The 22,252-nt window shown below is 43.0% G+C and overlaps 1 protein-coding gene across 11 annotated transcripts in view; it reads right to left on the reverse strand.

The window, feature by feature from the left end:
- Nucleotides 1–1,035: 1,035 nt before the first annotated feature.
- NTNG1 (netrin G1) overlaps nucleotides 1,036–22,252 on the reverse strand; it is a 313,944-nt gene continuing 292,727 nt past the window's right edge. For all 11 annotated transcript variants that reach the window (XM_032422306.1, XM_032422322.1, XM_032422297.1 and 8 more), the window contains one exon: nucleotides 1,036–1,288. In XM_032422306.1, coding sequence (XP_032278197.1) covers nucleotides 1,059–1,288 — 230 coding nt within the window. In that variant the 3' untranslated portion in view covers nucleotides 1,036–1,058. The remainder of the gene's footprint in view (nucleotides 1,289–22,252) is intronic.

The following is a 22,252-nucleotide window of genomic DNA, read 5'->3' on the forward strand; positions in this document are numbered from 1 at the left end:
GGAATCTTATTACACTTGTTATATATGTAAACTGATATTCTTTGATGCCAGCACGTTCGTTGCCCTTACAGAGAAATCTCTGCACAATGAAAACAAAACAGAACGCAAGAGGACAAAATAAAATGTCAGTCTTTGCTGCTTCGAATTAGATACATTAACAGATTGTCTGGTAACACAAATTGGCAAGAATACAAAAAATCTACATATTACAGTATTTCAAGAAAAATAACTTCATTTGAATACAAAAGGATAGATACACTTTCTTTTTTCCTAGAGCCACTCTTGGACAGTGGATGTGTGCTCGCACTGGGAATGACTTCAGTGCTGCTAAGATATAGGGGGGATGACTGGCTTGAGCTTTTGGAGGGGGCTGTTACACATGTGCGTTACTAACATCAGACAAAGAAATCTTTCAACCAACAAGGGTTACAGAGCAACGTTCACTAAAGCACAGGTTGGAAGGGGTTCAGGGACTGAAGCAGGCCAATATGGCAGCTTGTAACAGATTTCCATATACCCACAGTGCACTGCCAGCAAAGAATGCTTCTGTTGGGTTGGTCCACACACTGGGCCAGTGGTGCTGGGGCACCCCACGGGAGAGTAGCGAGCGGTTGTAGGTTGCTTGATTTGTTTGTTTGTTGTCTTTCCTGTGTCGGGGCGGGGGGGGGGGGGGGGGGGCGCGCCCTCCCTGGGGGGGATAGGCTGTGGGGGGGGGGGGGGGGGGGGGGGGGGGGGGGGGGGGCTGTCGCGCCTTCCCAGTCGGCAATAAGCTCTGCAGCTGGCCATTTGATTTGCGGTGATAGGATCAACAGCTGCCAACGCCTCTGGAGTCAGAAATGAACAGTCTTGACTCGGATGTGCTGTCCACGGCTGATCAGTATGGCTTAGTTCAGTTAGGCCTTCTTAGTTTGTACACGGTGTCGGAGTGGGGGTGTCTGAGGGTGTGTTTCCTATGTTCGCAGCGAATGCTTGCGGGTCGCGTTGCCCCACCTCCCCCCCCCCCCCCCCCCCCCCCGCGCGGCGGCGGGCCCGGGCCGGGCTGGTGGCCGGCGGCGCGCCTAGACCAGCAGGGGGCTGGCGGTGCCCAGCAGCGCCGTCAGCAGCAGCAACGCGGGGGAGCCGGGCGGGGGCGCCCCCTGGCCGGAGTCGGAGCCGCAGCTGCCCGCCTCCTCGCACCGCAGCTTCTCGCACAGGATGCCGGTGTACGCGGCCGGGCAGAGGCAGCGCACGTTGTTGTAGCACGTCCCTCCGTTCTGGCAGTGCAGGAGCTCGTTGTCGCAGACGTTCGCTGCAGAGCGGGGGGTGGGGGGGTGGGGCGCGGGGAGGAGAAGCAGAAGCCATTTCAGTGCATCTAGTACAGCAGGTTTTCAGCTTAAAAACATCTCTACGGATCCTGTGTTTCCGCCCCCCTCCCCTCCCCGCCACAAACTAAGCACGTGACTCCCAATTTCCAAAAAAATGTAGTTTGCTGCCTTTGTTTGTTTGTTTGTTTGTTTTTTAAATCATATTTGTCCTTTTCGTATAGATTTTTGCTGCGATCTTGGATAGTATCATTGTCCATGTCAGGCTATCGAGTACAAAGTAATGGAATACTCCTGGTTTGGCAGTATCTTCTCTTCATAGGACTGGGACCTGTTGGGACCTCCTGCGTTTTTAAAGGACAAGTGCCCTGATACAAGAATGCAGAGTTTTAAAGCCAGATGAATGGTAGTTAAAATGCAAAGCGGTATGGCTAAAAGGACCAAGAACTTCCGAAGGGGTGGGCCATTCTCCCTGCAGGTGATTCCAGCGGCAGCATGCGGGAAGACAGAGCCTATAGGGGAGGCAGGAGGAGAGAGGGGAGGGGAGGGGAGAGGGGAGGGGGCAGGCAGCATGCTCCAGGCAGGCGGCAGCCAGATCAGAAGAGAGAAAGTGGGAGGAGAGTGAGGATGAGCCGTCATATTTGCGCCTGACAGCCTATTAGGATATTCACTGCCTTGTAAATCCGGGAAGTAGTAGAGTCCAAGGTTACCTTGATTTCCCGGAATGATAAAAAATGCAGTGATGAGACCCTGATTACCAAAATTTCACTATGTCCGTCAATTAATAGAATCGGTTTGAATAAATCAAGCAAGCAATTCCAGATACGAAAATTCATTCATGGTCCCTGTCATGTAATTTTCATCTCTAATAATTACTTATTTCAAAGTTCTGGTTATCCTCATTAATTCCATGTCTCCTATTCTTTTAGATAATCAAGGTTTCACTGATTTAGCAGAATGTTAAATAGGACCCAGGGAAATTAAAATAACAACAAAGAGTAAAAGAGCCAAGAACACTTCCAACAACATATGCTGCTTAAGCATTTATTATATAGAACCACTCTGGAGCGGGGTGGGGGGGTAGGGGCAGAGCAGAAAAAGTAGATTTTTATAAATTATAACATTTTTCATTAAAAAAAAAAATGTCATGGTCAAATTTCCCCAGGGGTACCACATGAATTAAACACACACACACTCACACACACATGCACACACACACACTCAATATTACTACCAAGTTCAAAGTATTAAAAAAAAAATCTCCCAAGTAGTAATTCAATAATGCTGCTTGTCCATTAATCGTGTTCAGTAGTCATGTCACCTTCAATGGACGCTTCCTACACACAAAAGTTCTAATGCCCTGTGTGCAAATGAGCTGAGGAAAGACGGTAGTGGACACTCACAGAGTTAATAACAAAGTGCCCTCAACGGGGCCTCGTTTTACCGTCTTCCACAATAACTCCTTGGCGACCTCTAAGACAGCGGTATAATGTATTGGTACAATTTTCAAAAATACCCACACTTGCTGTCTGCAAATGTCAGAAGTGACTATTAAGGGCTACTAAATCCTTCAGGCTCCAAATATTGACATACAAGGTGGTGTTGTGGGGGCTCTAATGATTATATAAGCTGCCTCTCATTGGGTGGTAGAAATCTTGAATATTAGACCCAATTTATAGTATTTTATGTGTCATGGTTAAAAATGTCAAGAGCTGTAGCTGGGAGGCAAAAATCTACAAGTGTAGAGTGGTTCTACTCATGGTCAAAACTGGTTGTTGTTAATTTGAGAAGCATCCACAGGTTTTCAGCATTTTGTTTTGCTTACACTTCAGGAAATATCTGTTTAATTGGGGTAACATGGAAGAAACAGATCCAACTAACTGTTTCCATTTAAAGTTAAAGATTCTTAGCATTTCTAGTCCCAGGCAGCAGATTGCTGAATGGGATATTTCCTTCCATTTGGGCACTAGAGGTAGGGAAATATCTGTTCTATCAATATCAATAATTGCTTGCCTTGGATAATTGAGAAGAAATCAATAGTTAATTAGATAGTGCTCCCCTTAAAAAAAAAAGCTATTTTTCTTCTTGGACTTGAACGTAAATCAGTTGTTGAACAGAGATTTCTTTCTTTTTCCTTTCTTTTTTTTTTTTTTCCAAGAAGCTGGTGATTAAGTTAAAATCCAATACCTTTCCTACATTTTTTTTTTTTTTTAAAGATTTTATTTATTTATTTATTTGAGAGAGAGAGAATGAGAGAGAGCACATGAGAGGGGTTAGGGTCAGAGGGAGAAGCAGACTCCCCGCCGAGCAGGGAGCCCGATGCGGGACTCGATCCAGGGACTCCAGGATCATGACCTGAGCCGAAGGCAGTCGCTTAACCAACTGAGCCACCCAGGCGCCCACCTTTCCTACATTTAAATAATCTGCTAGTTGATGTCGGTGAGTGTGAGAAATTCAATAACTAGGCAAGGAACAGATGTAACCCAGGATTCATAATATCATGGATTGGGGAAGTAAATTTTTTTCTGTAAGAGATAAACAGAAAAAATCAAATCTAGAATATATTTTCATTACTTTAGAATTCGCTATAAGACTTTTTACATTTAGTCTCCTGATTGTGCTGTTCAACAAACACAGAACTTCATAGCTATGTGCGGCATTCTGTTGGAATCACGTGCTAGAGGCACATCTGAACCTAACTACAGATCTTACTTGCTATTCATAAATTTATCCTTCATCTTCATGTCTTTTTGAACCAAATTTGTGGTGCTTAATGAATAAACTAGGTGGCTAACAAATATCACTGAGCTCTTCTTCAGCATATGAAGCCTTTTACTAAACACCAAACAGATAAAAAGTGATAAAGCGTGATCTCTGCTCTTATGGAGTTCAAGTCTGGTTGGGAAGATAAAATATAGGCAAGACATGATCTAATAATAATTTCATTAGCATGCCTTTATCAATTCCATCTGCCTCAGCCAGCATCTGTCGTGTGCCGGGCACCCCGCTCGATTGTACTGTCGTACCTGCCCTAAAGGAGCTCACAGTTTGGCAGGAAACAAATAAAACGAACATGCAGAAATAACTGTGCTACAAAAAAAGACTATAAAGGAAGTATTTGCAAAATGCTAGGGGAACTGAGATGCTGGTGTAAATAATTATTTGGGGGAAGATTAGAAAAGATTCTAGGACGGAGATTGTATTTGAACAATAGTGCACTCCAGGCAGATATTGGTAGAAGGAGCTTTATGGATGGGGAAGCTGTATGAATACAGACAGGGAGACTTGCAAGTGCAGAGTGCTGGTTATTAAGCAATTGTCTCTCAACTCTAAAAGCACCCTTCTTTCTGCACGTTGTCTCCGGCTTCCACCGACAGGGGAGTGTTGCCCTGTGATGGCCCTTCACCCCAGTAGCAGCATTTGGTCCCAGTGTGTAGCTTTACTCAGACCAGCTTTATTTCCCCACCCCCTCCTCCTCTTAGAAGGTTCCTGCACCAACCCAGCAGCATTCCTTCCCTAGAGGTTCAAGCTCAGCTCTAAGGGGCCCTGCCCAGGTTTCAGAGGTCCCAGGCAGCAGCTAAGTATTATGTCCCCCCATGTCTGTGGGGTCTCCCCTCAGTCCTTTCAGTTTCTAATAACCCATCCTCTTTTCTGTGATCCCTCTGCCCAGGAGTGGTGCTGCTCCCTGCTTATACAGTTTCTACTATCTCTGAGTGACTTCAATGTCCTCTTCTCATTTCTAAATTCCAAAACACCAGTTTAACTGTTCCCTTTAATGAATTCTCTCTGTTGAGAAGCCTAGTGCGGTTTCAGTTTTCTGACAGGAGCCTGAGTGAGAGATGCATGGAACACATTGGCGAATTGTGAATGGACTGGTGTGACTGGAATGTTGGATGTGCACAGGGCAAATGGAGACTAGAAAGGTAGGCTGTGGCCTGGTTGTGTACATTCTATATAACACACAACACAGAGTTTCGATAATCGGCAATGGGAAGCTGTCAAAACCTAGGAGCAGGGTGGTGTTTTAAAGGGGGGAGAGAACATAACAATTAAAAAAAAAAAATAAAGGGGGGAGAGACAGGTGAGGCTTAGCCAGAGAAAGGACAGACTGGAGGCGAGGGGCCCAGATGCTTCAGTAGAATGGGCTTGGTCTGGTTAGAGCAATGGGGAGGGAGAGGGGATAGATTTGGACGCAGGTGATTTGAAATGGTTAAGAGAGATTCTGAGGTTCCTGTTTTCAGTATTCGGATGCATTGTAATAAAATTTATTTAAAAAAGTAGATTGGAGGAAGACTTCGGGCAGGGAAGAAAATGCACTTTTTTGGACCTGTTGACTTTGAGGGGTCTGTAGGCTCTTCTTCAGGGGTCTTGTTCTTAGTTGGAAAAACCAGTTACCCATTCAGGAGGTAGGTCACCCTGGAGCTACAGGTTTGGAGCAGGAGCGATGGTGGTCATTGTTACAGATTGAAGTGAAGGGAATAGAAGACCTAATCTTGGTAGAATGTAGAGTAAGGACAAGTGAAGGCTCTGGATAGAACACTGAAGAATATCAGCATCTAGGCCACAGGAAGAGAATGAAAGAGCACGAAGGGTCCTGAGAAGAAAAGATGTCAACAAAATGCAGTGATCATATGAGGGTATACAATTAATTCTAGAAGCCTTTCTGCTGTGGGTGACTCTATCTAGGGATAAGCAAATAGCCTAGAAGAGTGTGAGAGGAAGAGTACTTTGAGTGAAGGAATTTGCAAAATAAGGATTACATGTTCTTGATTGAATCTGACAGAAGGGATTTGGGAATAATTAAAAAAAGGATTGGAGAAATTTAAGGAATTAACATTTAACAGAGGTCTTTGGTTGTCAGTCTAAAGTAGTGCTTTTCAACAGTGGATGATTTTGTCTCCCAGGGGAAATTTGACAATGTCTGCAGGCATTTGGTTGTCACACCTCAGGGGAGGGCATGCTACTGGCCTCTAGTGGACAGAAGCCAGAGATGCTGCTAACTATCCCGCAATGCACAGGACAGCTCGCCCCACCCCACCCCCACCAAACAAAGAATCACTCTTCAATTAATGTCGATGGTAAAATGATGAAGTTCTGGACCAGGGTGTCAGCCATGGCAATGAAGAGGAGCGGCTGTCCTTACATATACTGGGCAAAGGGGAATGAAGGTGCCTTGCTGATTCTAGATCACAGAGAGATAGTGAGTTTTTAGGTGCAGAGCCACGGGAATTAGAGGTGACTGTAAATCCTCAAAGTTGAAATATAAGAGTGGATTATCCTTGGAGGGGAGTAAATACAGAAAGCTGGGATTTAAGACAGACCCGTTGGGTCACACACCATTGACAATGAAAGAATAAGAGAGAGGAACCAAAATCACCCGTCGCATAATTTGTTCTACTTTGCTCTGTTAGGAATAGTAAAATCGCAGTGTGGGCAAACTCCAGAAACTAGACAAGTTCTAGATAAGGAAACTGAAAGCAATTTATAGAAGAACTAGAGCTAGAATCAGGGCTCCTGATTTACAGATTCCTGCTCTTTGCATAGAAAAGAACGTTCAGGAGAAACACGGTAAATGGTGGCGTGCAGTGCGCATCCTATGTTCCTCAAGACAATCTAAATAACTTCTGTAATCCTCAGTGGATTGTCACATGTCCCGACCAGCTGTTCTGCCTTCGTACCACACTGTGACTAGGCAGGGGTATAGGTTGAGAGCATTAGATCTCATATCTTCCGGACTTCCGCTGCATTCTGGCAGCACTCCAAATACCAATCAGCTCATCCATAAAATGTAACCAAAAATATCAAAGGTCTAGGTTGGGAATAGCAACAGATAAACACCATTTACAACCCTGGCAGTATCTCCAGTTCATCCAGCATGTCACTGCAGATTAAAACTCCAACCAGGGATTGCTCCCCAACACACATCTTGCAGTTACCACTTCCTTTACTTGGTGCCCTTCTGTGTGGGTTTGTCTCATACTGAAAACTCTCACCTTATTTGGGGAAGTATTTACATTAAACATGTCCTGATTCTATCTTCATTGCTATTGACAACCTAAGGGCATGTGATCTCTGTAAACAGAGAAGGTTTGTCTTTAAGTCCTTTGTATGAGACTTGATCCGGTACTGGCCGCAAATTGTTATTTGCCAGACACCATTATGTTTATTATGATGAAATATCCTTAGATACCAGAAAAACTAATCCTACTTTGGTACTGGCTTGACTGTATTCTAAAGGATACTTTTACCATTGATAAAAATAATTCATTAACCGTCTGACGTTTCAATATTAGGAATGCTTTCAAGTGGAGCGACCAGAATGATCTGTGGCCCCTAAGAGATAAGGTTAGGTTATTAATGTTAGACCCAAACAGTTATGTGGCTAAAAGATGAAGTGTGGGATCCTGGTGGAGAGGCTGTGGTTGGCAAGATGTTATAATAGTTCCGATCACAGCTTCAGTAGGCAAGCCGCAATAGCAGATAGATAAGCTTCCACAGTTGCTATGAGTTTATAAAAACACTCAGAATTTTCCAAAGTGAAAAAATAGGAAGGAACGGCATTTCTTCCTCCCTGTTTCCCTTATTTTTCCTCTGGCTTCGACAATGAGCCACAGGGATGTGGCTAAATTATTCAATTCTTCAACTTGTTTTTGTGGGTTCCTTGATTGTCATACATGTTTCCTCTTCCCAAACTGCAATCTCTTGTCAAAATGTGACTGATGAGACCTTGATTCCTTTTTCTTCTGTTAGTCCTTTCTGGAAGGTATGGAAAAGCAGACATAGAGAGGGATCCCTATGCTCAAAATGGGCACCAGCCAGAACTTAGTGTTGCTGCTTGTTCTATTCTTCTTTGCTTTGGTGACCTGAAGGGTCACTTATTCCCGTTATGGTCATGACGATCCATTGCATTACAAAAGGGAAGTTTTCTGTGTTTGGATCTTGTTCAAAGCCACTATACATTTAGGTTCACCCTGTCAGTGAGCCGCTATGCTTGAGCAATGCTGGGTCTGTATTTATAGACTTGAAAGTTTCTCTTTTTGGCTTTGTCTCAGGCACTTCAAGGGATAGATGCAACGCGTTGCCATGACAGCCTTCCTTGATGGTTGTATTAATAAAGTGACCTCTACCTTCCCCACCTGAAACGAGCCCAGGATTGCCGAGGGAAAGATGTTCCAAATTGTTCCTGTCCTTTTCAAAGAAACGTCAAAGAGTAAAAAACCTCTACCAAACAGGCTAATAACAAAGGCATGTGTGCAACATTCAGTTCCGATTTAGGCATTTGAGATTTTGTGGCAGGGAGATAAAGAGCTATGATTATGACCCATTTATTCAGCCTTGGCGGCTGTGATACGAAGTTGTGAGCTGTGAGATATAAAACTGGGCCTTAGCTCCTGGGGTATGGAAGAATCTTTGCAGGCTGGTGTCTAATGGCCTTTTGTGAATTCTGGGCACACTAACTGCATTTCCCCCCCATCTTTTCTCACTTATGTCTGGCTATGAATGGTGACGTGGTACAGTGGAGAAAACGTTGATTAAGAGTCATGAAACCTGGGTTCTAGTTCTGACTAGCCATCCCTTTGCTGTGAGGTCTTGGACATACCATGAAGCTACTTAGTGACATCTACCCATCCATCCACCCATCCATCCATCCATCACCCAACCAGGCACTGTCCTACATGATGGGCACATGGTGGGGGCCAGGCAGATGATGTAGCCCCTTCTGTGGAGCTTACATTCTAATGACAGCTAGAAAGTTAGGGAAAGAGTTTGAAGTATGTATTTCTAAAGTTCTCTTGAACTTTATGTTTTGCATGTATATTTTTCACGGGGAGCCTATCGTCTTAAGAGGCAAAGAGTGAGGAATTCCTCCTCTTTTTCATCAAATACGTGATGATAGTTGGACTTCTCCAATATTATGAGTCTTGGTGATGACTCGGGTGGCTGTTTTGGCTTGATTGGTTTTGCCCGTCGGTCTTATCTGGTGCCCCACCGAGCAGGCATAGTTTTTCTTCCGACTTGTACTAGAGGCATGAGGTGGTGTGAAGAGAATGAGGTGAAGAGACCTTGTGATTCAAGTTGGGTCTCTGTAGTTAATGGGCCGTGTGAACTTGGGGAAATTGTTTCACCTCTAGGTGCCTCTCTTCCCTTACTTCTGAAGCAAGAATAGTTACACTTGTCCTGTTCACCCACCTCGCAGTTGTTGGGAGCCTCAAGGTGAATTATGTAGAGGTGCTTTAAAAAACATAAAACACAACCTAAGGATACTTTGTTAATGTTCAACACCTTCCCCATCCACCCCCCAACCCCAGTGCTAGAAGCCCAGGGTGGAAGAGTGAGGTGCTTATTCCTATCCCTGCCAGATAAGGAATTCATCACTACCGTTTTCACTTGAGCACCTTGAATTGGTCATCACTACCTACCCAATTCAAGGTGCTCAAGTGAAAACGGAAGCAAATGTCCTCCCTCAAAGACAGCATCTGTATACGTCCTCTGAAGGTATGAATCTTGAGACAGTTTGGGGTCAAACATTCAGGTCTTGAATATTTGTATTCAGCTGTTGTGTCCTCCACAAGATTTTGCAAGGTTGGCTTGGAGGGGCAGTGCTTGTCTTCTCAAGGGTGACTTGTGTACTCTCACTCAATGTGCATTCTCCTGTACTGATCAGAGTATAGAAGGTGTGTTTTCAGGGTCCCAGGGAGCCCAGCTTTAGCTTCTGCTTTGGGGAGGCAGGACATAGGCTCAGATGCAAACAGTATCTAGACTGCAATTTGGAGGCGATCAGTTGGAAATATTCCTGTCTTCCTGCTCTCAACCTCCACTCCTGTCTGTGTCTAGATCCATCTGGGGACAGTGGTGCTGGGGGCATGATTCCCATGTGACAGCATCCAGGTCTCAGTGTCATGAGGTTAAGGAGCAGAGCTGAAGGGACTGTAGGGAACAACGTGGGAGCTGTCGGCTGAGTGGTCAGACATGTGCGGGTAATCAAGACACTAGAGAGAAGCCATTCTATTCAGAGTCATCTAATTTCAAAGCACTGATTATGGGAGTGACACTTGCTCTTGTCCAGTCAAAAGAAACACTGCTCAAAACATCATAAGAAAAGCCACGTTCATTTTGAAGGAGCCTGTGTTTGCACTAGGCAGTAACCCAGCTGGTGTGAAAGAAATAACAGGTAACTGCAATGAAGGAGCGAGAGGCACGGCCCAAACCCCCCAGAGTTGTCAGCCTTTGAAACCTGAAAAAAAAAAAGCCCTTGCTGATGTTGAGAAAGAATGAATTCACTGAGAATCCCACGAAGCCAAAGGCTGGGCATCTTTTCCCAAAGCGATCATTATTAATGATGTATTGAAATCCTATTTAGGTCAACACCTTCAGACACGGACACAGGCAAGGTGCTCATAAAAATGGTGCTGAGAAATCACAGAGTTTCTCATCTGGTATCAGAAAATGCACTTGTCTAGTTTAACAAAAAGGTGCGGCCTTGACTCTTTTTGCCCAAGGTGAAAGATGGTGCTCGTTGGGAGGCTTAGTCACACACGATGCAACACACATCAGGGTATAAACCACCGTTTCGAAGTGCAGGACATTATGTCAGGAGGAAAAGCAGCCCAAATATTTATCCAGCATGATCCCCCTAAGTACAGACTTACACCTCTACACATGGCTCATGTGATACAGACCTTAGAAGAAGGACTGGAACGAACTGTACCAAAATGCGACCAGTGTTTAGCTCTGGCTGGTGGGAATGCAGGTGATTTTAGTAACTTTAATTTTCATCTTTAGACTCTTCACTTTTTCCAAATGGCCAAGAATAAATATATGGTCCTTTGAAGATATTAAAAATGTTAATAAAAGGAACTGTTGTTACTTGAGAAAATAAAAGGCATATTTTACTGAGATGATAAAGGTGATTCACGTAAGAAATGATCCATGTGACCAAATCTTGCCATATTTCAGAATTTGTGTCACTCATATATATTTCTAGTCAAACTACCAGTTATCTTAAATGTCTGCAAAAATTATCCCAGAGTATCTTCCCTAACTGGGATTTAAATAAAAACTTGAAACCACACACACACACACACACACACACACACACACACACACACACACAAACACAAATTATCTCAGGAAAGACAAAAGAGTTCCTACACAATCCTGTAATCCTAGGAAGGCCCCAGACACTGGGATTCCTTGCCTTGTCAAAACTACACAGCTTCTGGAGCTGAAGGGATCTGTAGCCCGAGGGCTTGCTTATTGTTAACTGGTACAGATGATGAGAGATGAATGGACATTTTTACATTGGCAGATCACAGTGATGACTGTGATGGTATTTTCCACTATCATTCCAGGATAGGGGCTCCGAGTCCAGCTTAACTGCCCTGAAAGAAAACATATTTCACGCAACTTGAGTCTGCAGCAGACTCCTCTGGGTTCCCCTTGTACGTGTCTGCGCCATGTCTGACGTGCTCACTGTGGTTATATGTTAGTGTGGAGCGCTGTTCCTGGCACCAAACTGATGCCCAACAAATTACTTACTGAACACACAAATAAAATATGTCTTTTGTTCTCTGCCTCTTTCTGAACGGAGGGCATATGTCTATTATTTGTAGATAGACAAGTAGATCGGTAGATAGGTATCAATACACAGGAATAGAGAGCTTATAGGCTGGAGAGTGGGAAGTAGAAGGAACTTTCCCTTGATGGCTTCCTTTTGTTTCTGGGCAGTAGGAGGTAAGGCTAGCTCCTGAGCACATGGAGAGGGAGGGCAGGTGAGATCTTGAGGGCAGGGGTGAAATATTTGGGAGGGAACAGGAGAGGAAACTAACTGAGGACACCTGGAAAAAGTGCTGGGCAGCGTTGACACTCCAGCTCAGCTCGTATCCCATGACTTGTCAGGCCTTTCCATCCTACTTTCTGATGGAGAACACTAGCAGGAAGGGAATGGTGACTTGTTTGGGGTTTCTTCCTTCAATGATACAGCGTATGCCTGGGGAAGGGTAGGAGGGAGGGGAAGAAGTAAGAGTGGCCGGCGGAGCCAAGTGAGCAGAAGCACCCCCTTCACTTTTCATTAGGCAAAATGTATTAGCTCTTACTATAATCTTGGCATGCCAGCCATATGAGGGTGGAAAAGACATGGCCCTGAAGGAAATGAGTGACTTTTTTTTTTTTTTAATTGGAAGGTAACTCGTTAAATTCGGGACACAGGCTAAAGGAAAATCCAGATGGAATTGGGATGGAGGCTGAGAGACCATCACAGGCACAGAGAAGAATGCAGGTAAAAAGATTTGGTGCTCTTTGAAATGACGTGGGAATTGTGAAAGGCAACCCATACAGCTGAAGGCAAATCTGTGAAACAGTCCACATTCTGAGGAGGAGGTAGGGCTATCCTACAGGCCTTTGATACTTGACATTAAGAATCCGAAGTATCTGTGACTGAAAGGAGATAATTGTGTCATTAATCTACATGCAGTTTTTTTTTTTTTTTTTGAGACAGAATTTCAGTGCCTTTGAGCACTGTGTAAAGCTAAAATATAATTTGAGGTTCCTGTTTGTCAAGCTATAGCTAAATGTTCCCTTAGAGACTTAATTTTTCCTATATATACTTGGCAGGAGTGTTCCAAATATGGTCTAAGCCCTCTTAGGATTTTTAAACAGCAGGGATATTCAAGTATGGCAAATAGTTACTGAAATCACACAGCAGTAACTTTTCTTAATGATTTTTTTTTTTCCCTGGGAATCACTGTAATTCACTCTTGTCTGTTGTGGCCTTGCTGTCACCATAACCACCTCCTGACAATGTCAAACCAAGTCTTGGGAGGTGATTTTATAAGAGGATGAAACAAAGCCATTTCCCTGTTAATGCCAATGTCAAGGCGAAATGAATTGGTGTCAATAAATTCAAGGTGAGGAAAACAACATTATGGAATCAAGAGAATGTGCAAAATGATGACATGAGTCATTTAGGGATGCCAAGCTCCAAGTAAAAATGACTGCTAATTTTCAAAAATGTATTCGCCACTGCACCAGGGACCAAACACTTAAGTGTTCTCAAATACATTAGCGAGGTTCAGAGGGACAAGGGGTTACAATTACAGACGAGTCACAAACATACCTTTTCGATAAAGTCAGTGGTGACCCATTGCAACTCACATTGTCCTTTCCCATTGATACATTCCCGAGATATCCAGAATTTGAACGGCAAACTTTAGTATTTCACTGCTTACCGTGGTGTTGTCTAAAAGTCTGGGTTCGAATACTGACATCACCACTCATGGCTGGATTTCTGAGTCTCTCTTTTTTCATCTGTAATAGAGGCATCTCAGAGATGTTGTGAGCATGAGAGATCATTCAGCTCAATGATTATTATTAAGACTTTTGTAAGTGTGGGGTGGGGGGATGGGTTAGCCTGGGTGATGGGTATTAAAGAGGGCACGTACTGAATGGAGCACTGGGTGGTTATACGCAAACAATGAATCATGGAACACTACATCAAAAACTAATGATGTAATGTATGGTGATTAACATAACATAATAAAATAAAATTTAAAAAAAAAGAGTTTTGTAAGTGTGGGCACTGTTCTAAATCCTGCAATAAAAACCAAGACCGGGAGAGCCACACGGAAATGGTGTTTGTGTTTAGGTTCATGGATTTACGTCTCCTTAGAGAACGTAACTTCACATAGGGTGTGCTCTTGTGTCTTCTAGTTCACTTTCATCGTTAATAGTTTCTAGCTTCTTTGGGGCTTAATAAATACTTGTCGATTTGAAAAGAAAATCATCTCTCACATCTACAGTTCCTTACATAGAAAAAACAGCTGCTTACCTGTCGGAAAGAAGATCTATTTGCTCATTTTTCTTTAATGAAAAGAAAAACAGACAAAAGCGCTTACTGAGGAAAACATTTAGGTAAGACAGGGATGCCAGGTGAGCTCATGAGTGACTTCAATAATTCTGTGCAACATAGCTTTTACTAAAACTAAACTTCAAATGTGAGGCAAAAGGGAAAGGTACTCAGTTCTTTCTTGATAGCCAAAAGAACTTTTTCTTAATTGGTTAAGAAAATGGTGTAGGAATGAGAACAAATCCAGAGAGGATGACCGGAAAAGGGGGAATAGGGTCATTGCAGGTCTAGAGAAGGGCGTTTTCAGGCTTCTCCTAAGAAAAGCACGGCTGTTGTGTCTTGGGAGAGAGGTGAGCTAGTTAGCCCCAAATCAAGAGGCTAGCAAGCAAACGTGTGGAAGCTGGACCTCCCTGGGCTTTCAGATCCAGCGGCAGAAAGATAAAACAAGGAGGAATGCTTTGGATACAACTAGGAGGCTGTGAACATTATTTAAAACACAGTGAAAAGATGTTCGCCCTCCCCTTTGAAGCAGACTAAGGCATACCCAAGGTGAGATTAGGCAGGGATGAGTAAGATTTGGGTGGGCTGGTTAAAGAGAGACCACACAACAGGCTTTGAAAATATCTTCTTCCAACACATTTAACTTTCTTCGACATTTCCTATTTTTATTTTTGAATATACATATTTTTATATTAGTAAGGAGTTATTCTAGAATGTCTACTCCATGAACATCAGGATTTTGACTGTTTCATTCCTTGCTCTAGTGCGATGCCTAGAAAAAGCGCCTGGTCCCAGACTGTAGTCAGTGAATATCTGAGGACTCCTGAGTGGATGAAGACATGAATTTTATAGAAAAAAAGTCACATATTTCATACCCAGCACTTTCTTTCTACTTCTAAAATATCTTCCCACTATGTCTATTCTCTCTCCCCAAATCAAATGCACAGGAGTGCTATGGCCGGATTGAGTATCTCACAGAGTTTACGCAATACCTCTCACTCATTGGATAATTTTGTAGTCAGAATCCCCCACGATGTGCTGAGAATCTCCTCATTGTCTGCTTTTACTCCCCAACATAAACTTTCCAATCCTGGCTAAACTACTCACTGTCTTAAATGCACGTGTGCGTGCGCGGCGCGCACACACACACACACACACACACACATTAAATTATAATTAAGATACCTTTGCATGTCATCTTGCCAAATATTTCCACTAACCTGGCATGATAGGCATTATTATTATTATTATTATTATTATTATTTCCATTTTATGGGAGATGTGTGGATTTTACTCCAGCCCCACCAGCAACCCAGCAGCAGAGGCAAGACTAGAACTTGGACCCCTCTCACCCCAAGCACCATCGGTCCATTCTGCCTTCCTGCCCTTTGGCTGCTACATACTGGCCCCTGAGTCAGAGCCTCTGCTCCTGGTGTGTCCTTCCCTAAACTCCCCATCCATCCCTAAAAGTCCAGCTCATGGACAACCCCCACCATGAAGATTTTTGAGGCAGTTCCAGCCTTCGGACCCCAGTCCTGCCTTGGAAGACAGATCTAGATCTAGACATAGGTATAAATGTAGATACAATTTGAACAGCCTGGATTTAAACCTTGGCTCCACCAAATACTTGCTGGGTGATCTCATGAAATCACTCAACCGATCTTTGTTTCATTCATAAAATGCAGATAATTTAATACCTGGTATCCACTTCATAGGACTGTTAAGTAGATCAAATGGGTTAATACATACAAGGCAACCACTACAGTGCCTGACACACAGAAAGTCCTTTGGTAAATGTCAAGGTTTATTTGACTCTTCAAAACCTACAACAGACACTCCTCCATATGCATTTCTCGTCTCCTCCATGGAAACATATGCAATCTGAGGGGAAGGCATTGTCTTGCACCTCTTTCCATTGTTCGCACTGAGCAGCACAGTGCTTTGCACAGAGTGGGTGGTCTATAAATATTACTTCTTGAGGGTAGTGGACATCTCTTATCTTTGTATCCTCTGACATCTCTTTTATCTTTGTATTGGAAGCATCTATTCTATTGCCTGGCACATAACAGGGGATTCTTCATGGTGTTTTTTTTCCGAGCGATTTCTGCATTCCTAAGATCATGCGAGAGTTAAATCATTCCTGAGGCTACAACTGAAAATAATCTGAGTTTCATTACTGACTAAACTAAATAGTAGTTTTAGCAATGTCCCTTACCTTAGTTTTTAATGCCTTTTGTTTCTGTTTTCCTTTAATTCTTTGGAGAAAAGGAGAGCAGCAAGCAGAGAGGGGCAAGGAGGACAGGGAAGGAAGGGAGATTCAGGGTTGGTTTGATCTGGAAAGAACTACACACATAAAGCTCTCCAGAGATGCTGTGCGGGTTCTCCTCAGGGAAGGGGTGGAAGGTTTTCAGCTCTGCTTGTTTGGGAGTATGGATCACACTTAAAGTTGAAAGCCTTCAGAATCTTCAATTAAAACCATATCTTAGATTTAGCCTCTATCATGGCTATTTTATTCCAAGGACCAGAAGGATGAATAAATCTCATGTATTCCCTATAAAGAAGTGCAGAAGGGTGAATAGGTGTTTGCTCTCTACAGATTCAACTTTCTGACTTCTCCTGAGGCCAAAGCTAAGACTCTGACTCAAACAAACACGTTTCTTGTCTCTAGATGTGCTGCTTGGCACGCTGCGTGATCCGATGTGGATCACTTTATCTGGTTTTATCTTCCAAAGTGCTAATTGTTTTGTACCAGTTGATCCATGTAGGTCTCTTGGTTAATCTAAAGTTCTTTGTTCCCATTCACCCCCCCTTTCCCTGGGTTCCTGCTACCTGTCACTGCTGCATTAGACCTTTCATCTGTGTCCAAGTCACTCATTTCCATGAACTACTTGCTTTCTATGCCAGGTGCCCTTAACTAGTCACATTTTCTGAATATCACTCCAGCCTATTAGGATGTTTCAGGCAGGTCTCCGACCTGTTCAATCAGGCAATTCCTTTGTGCTAATGATGTTGTTGGCTATAACTCTTTATGCTTGTCAAATCCCCCTACAATGTTTAAATGCCCTATTCTAAAGGTTTGCCTATGGCTGGCCTGGCTTCAGCAAGACAAAACAGGGCAGTTTATTTACAGATTGCAAAGAAAGAGAAGATTCACAAAGGTAAGAAGTGGGCAACAGAGGTTTTCCGACAATTTAATAAGTTTCCAACGAGAACTCTTGGATTTTCTTTTGATCTAATGCTTAAATATCTAAAAATATCTTAATTAATATTCTGGGTTATTAGTATGCTCTTTTAATTCATCGATTCTATTTTGTGGGAACAAGTGTAAAAAAAAAACCCAAAGAAACAAAGGTACCATGAACTGATATTGTGTATTATTTTTTCTAGTATTACATAACTAATAAGATGAATGTTTATGATAAAAATTCAGTCAGTAAAGAAGAATTATGCCAAAATTTCCAGATAAATGAGTTTGTATGATCAAGTTATAAACTACATGATATAGATTTATTTTACAATGCTAAACATCAATAGACCCTTAATTACATTGCCAAGAGCAATAATGTGAGAATAGTGTGAAAAGACTGAATAACCACATGAAAAAGTAAAGGATTTTCAGTGATTTCCAACCTTCATCAGTTTATTTCCTAAGAAGCATATAATGAATTCATGTTGATGATGGGCACTTGCCTGATGACATCAAAATGCATGATCAGTGCGTGCTAACTAGACTGTGAATCTAGCTCAGGACATTCTTGATTGGAGGCCACTCAAGGCCCAAAGGAAGACCTGAGCTGGCTGGCATGGGGGAAAGTGAGGGTGAAACCAAATTTCCTGGTTTGTTTGATAGATTCGAGAGATAACTGGAAGTCGCCTGGTATAGTTTGTCTCTAACCCACTCTTTAGGAGAAAGAGGGAAGGCTGTGATGTCATACAAAGCTGGCTCAAATCTGGTCTCTTCAACTCACTAGTGGTGGGAACTTGGCAGGGCAAATAACCTCCCTGAACCTTCCATATCTGTAAAACAGACACAACAAGTTTTCCTAGCAGAGTACTTCTGAAGGTGCAAATAGGTACTGCATATAAAAAGCTTACCAATAAATGGTAACTATTTTGATGATAGAGAGGTCTAAATGAGATACAATTGTCCATGAAACTCCTGTCCAGTAGCAAGAGCTTCCTAAATACTAGTTTCTCTTCTCCTCTTAAGAAATTAAAAAAAAAATCTCTATATAGTCCCTTTTCCTTTTTGGTAACTAAGAGGAAAAACAACATGTTGATATGTCATTTTATGCATCACTTGGTGCAGAGGGGGTGGGCGGGGGCGGGCGGGTAGAGAAGGGGTTTAGTCAAACCACAATAATGACAAAAGCTACCATTTATTTATTGAGCACTTAATCTGTGCCAGGGCATTATTCTAAGTGCTTCTCATGCATTAATTTATTTAATCCTTTTAACCGTCTCATAAGGTAGGTATTCTTATCCTAATAGTCTTATAGATTGAGAAACAAAGACCCAGGGAAGGTAAATAACGTGTCTAAAGTCACAGAGGTAGTGGGTGGCAGCCAGTTCTGTGGACTTAGCCACTTTGTCTGATGGCTCTGCTTTACATCCATATGCTGGAGTGCTACAACCACTATTACTTTTGTCCCTGTGTTTCCTTCTCTACCACACCGAAACCGGTACAAACCAATTACAAGGCATCCAGGTGCTGAGGGCAACAGAAAACAGAAAATGCACATCTTGGTTGCAGACCACCTCAAAATTTAGACTGAATAGTGAGTTTCTCAGCAAGGGCAGGCACAGCCTATACCAGGTCCTAAATCCATCCATTGTCATTACCTGCTTTGCTGCCAACCAAGTCCAAGCCACTATGACCTTTCGCCTGGACTACCATAAGCTTGTTGGTTCTAATCTTGCCCTCCCCTCCTTGCCCCTTCTACCATTCATCGTCCTCACAGTACCCAGAATTATTATTATTATTATTATTTTCCAGAATTACTATTTTTAAATCGAAACCCCCATATCATTAAGCTCTCTACTGTTTAGCATCCACTGCACTTAGAAGAAAGTCCGCACCTCTTGTCCTGATCTTCGGGGGCAGGTGATCTGGTGCCCAGCTCCCTCTCCCACCTCATCTCAGCCCCTCTCCCTCCCATTCACTATGCCACCCACACTTTCTTCTTCCCATTTTCTGGACCGGCAGAGCTCCTGCCTGCCTTCCGGCTTTCTCCGGACGTGTTTCTTCTACCTGGAATACTCTTCCTTCAGAACTTTCCACAGTGGGCTCCCCCTTGACACTCAGGTCTCAGTCGATGTGCTACCTTCTCTGAAAGGCCCTGGCTAACTACAAGTCTAAAATGGTTTCCATCCACTGTTTATTCCCTTCCTTATTTCCCATCTGCCTCCCACCAGCATGTGAGCTCTTGAGAGCAGGGTCTGCGTTTGTCTTCCTATATTACCATGTCCTCAGTACCCAGAACAGTGCCTGGCACAGGATTCGTGTTCCATCCATGTTTATTGAATAAAGTGTGGACTTCTCTATGGCTTGTCTCACCCAGCATCCTTCCTTTAAGGGCCTAAAAATACGGCAGGAATAATGGATTTTACGGAAGCTCTCCTGGCTGGGATGGATTTTAACTGCTCTTCTACCCCAGGATTAGATAAACTTCAGACCTTCTGGGCTTTAAGACGCGGTGATCACTATAGAACACAATCAGCACCCCAGCGTGTCGGGCTTCCGAGCGCTCTAGAGTTAAATATCACAGGCTGTGTGGCAGCGATGTTGTTTTATGCACCTCGCTCCAGGGGGGATATTATGCACTTGGCAGTCCAGTAGAAAATCCCCCTCAGAGAAAAGATCATTCCTTGTGATGGATGGACAGTTTCCAGCATTGGTTTCCACAGCGAGGTTACCTCCTAAATTTCTAGTTTGGTGTAAAAGTGAAAGATGAAGGATGTACTGCCTTCAAAAGAAAAGAAATTATCAAATTATCAAATAATTACGGCTATTATTTCAATAGAAGTGCTTTTTCCCTGGCAGTGCAGCTAAGATGCTAGGCATATAAAGAAGAAGTAAGAAGTCAATATGAAACCACGGGCCATAGAGGAAATAATTTCATATCCCAAATAGGAACTATTGGATTTCTTTGTGAGACTTAATTGCCAAAGTTATTCCAGGTTGTATAAAATCTGTCCTGCCTCAAGAATGATTATCAGCTCACCTCTGTCTGAGGAAGAGAGCAGAGGAGCGAGGTCATTGGTAAAAGAGGTTGCTAATGGCCCGCAAGCAGGCTCCGGGTGAGCAGCCAGCTCGGCCCTGCGCAAGCGTGGGGCTTAGTGGCATGGGGCTTGCCCTGGGCAATGAGATGAGTATCAGGACGAGAACCAGGACTAGCCATCTGTGACGCCGGGATGGGTCTCAGCCTGCACACACATTGTACTGAGAACTGTGGTTGGAGGTTTTCCCTCCTGGCAAAGCCAACGGTTTTCTACTCTCAGTGTTCCAAAGAAACAGAAAAGAACAAAGAGCAAAATGAGAGATTAGCCACCACTGTCCTGGAACCCATCAATGCATGTGTACGTCCGGCTAGCTGGGGGGCGGGGAGGGATCCTCATTTGTGGGTTTCAGTCTCCCACTGGTAAATCCACAAGCAAACAATTTGCTCTGGGAGCACCTGGTTGGCTACGTGTGAAAATGCTGCTGTGAAACCTTTTCTTCAACATTCCAGAACGGTGTATTGGATTTGTGCTCCTTTGTGCCAGATTCGAGGTTAAAGCACTCCATCCCAAAGGTGTTTCAACAAACTGTCCCCTGCTGGCTTCCCACTAGCATCACTGCATAATGGATTTTGTCAGGAGAAACTAGTAGGGAGGCTAAGGCCTACCCCCATCTGTAAGGAATCATTAATCTCTACTGTGAATAATTTCGCAAGACTTGACTGAATAAAAAATAAACTCCAATTGAAAGTACAGCTTTTTTTCCCTTGGCAACTTATTTTCCTCTCCTGCCTTGCTCCCGCCCCCACCATTCCTCTCCTTTTCTTGGGCTAACATCTATGTCTACTGGCAAGGGGATTTGCAGACTCTCCAACAGCAATGAATGCAGAGAACGGGATCTTCAGAAAGTATATATTCTATTTTGAGGCTGAATGAATAGCATAACCTGAAGTTAGTGGCCTCAGTGTTAGGAAAACAAGAACACAACACAACAGAACCTGCTTTGTCTTTTTTTTTTTTTTAAAGCGAAGTTTTGGATTTTACAAAGGATATAGGAATAAAGTTATCCTAAGTTTAGGACTCGAACAAAATTAATCCGATTTCTAACTCACTCTTCTTGAACAATATATCTATGTCTTTGCAAAGCTGCCTAAAAAAAGGCAATAAACTGCTCTAACTTTTTTCTCTTCAGTACAGCTCAGGTAATAATAGGTATGTGAGCCAATGCTATACAAAAATCCAATACTGACATTTTTTAGAAGTGAAAGAGATTAATAAAAGTAAGCAATACGCATTAAGAATGACCTTACCACAGTAGCTGTCCAACTTTCTAAACTGTTTTGATGCTTTGGAAATTACAGAAAGTAGAGCAAAATTAGGCAAAAATTAAATTATATTCTTTATTAGGGAATAACACTTCCAACTTGAAAATAACGTTTACAACCAACAAATAGGATTCCATATATGTAGGAAAACTATAGAAATTGGAGTGATAAGTTTGGCCCGCTAGTTTTGGCATGCAAAAATATTACACGTGCCATCATATAGAGCCCATCACATAGAAACTATAACTATAGTAATGGTAACGGTAAGATATCACAGCTTTCTTTTCTTTTTTTCCTTCCCTGTGAGTTGTTCAGGTTCAAAAAGGCCATCAGGCTATTTTTTCAGTAACTGTTTCATGAAGACTGTTAATATGTGAATTAACCGAATTTGCAGGTCTTTAAAAGAGGAAGCTGTGGACACTTTGCTCATTTCTGTCCATGTCACAAATGATACCTATTTTTTAATTTTAAGCCAGATGGTCGATGAAGGCAGTGACCTCAGTAATAGCCAACGTAATTACCTACTTTATTTTCACTGAAATCGAGACTTCATTGAAAATAAT

The sequence above is a fragment of the Phoca vitulina genome, unplaced genomic scaffold, assembly GCF_004348235.1.
Source record: "Phoca vitulina isolate PV1807 unplaced genomic scaffold, GSC_HSeal_1.0 scaffold2, whole genome shotgun sequence".
NCBI classification, from domain to species: Eukaryota; Metazoa; Chordata; class Mammalia; order Carnivora; family Phocidae; genus Phoca; species Phoca vitulina.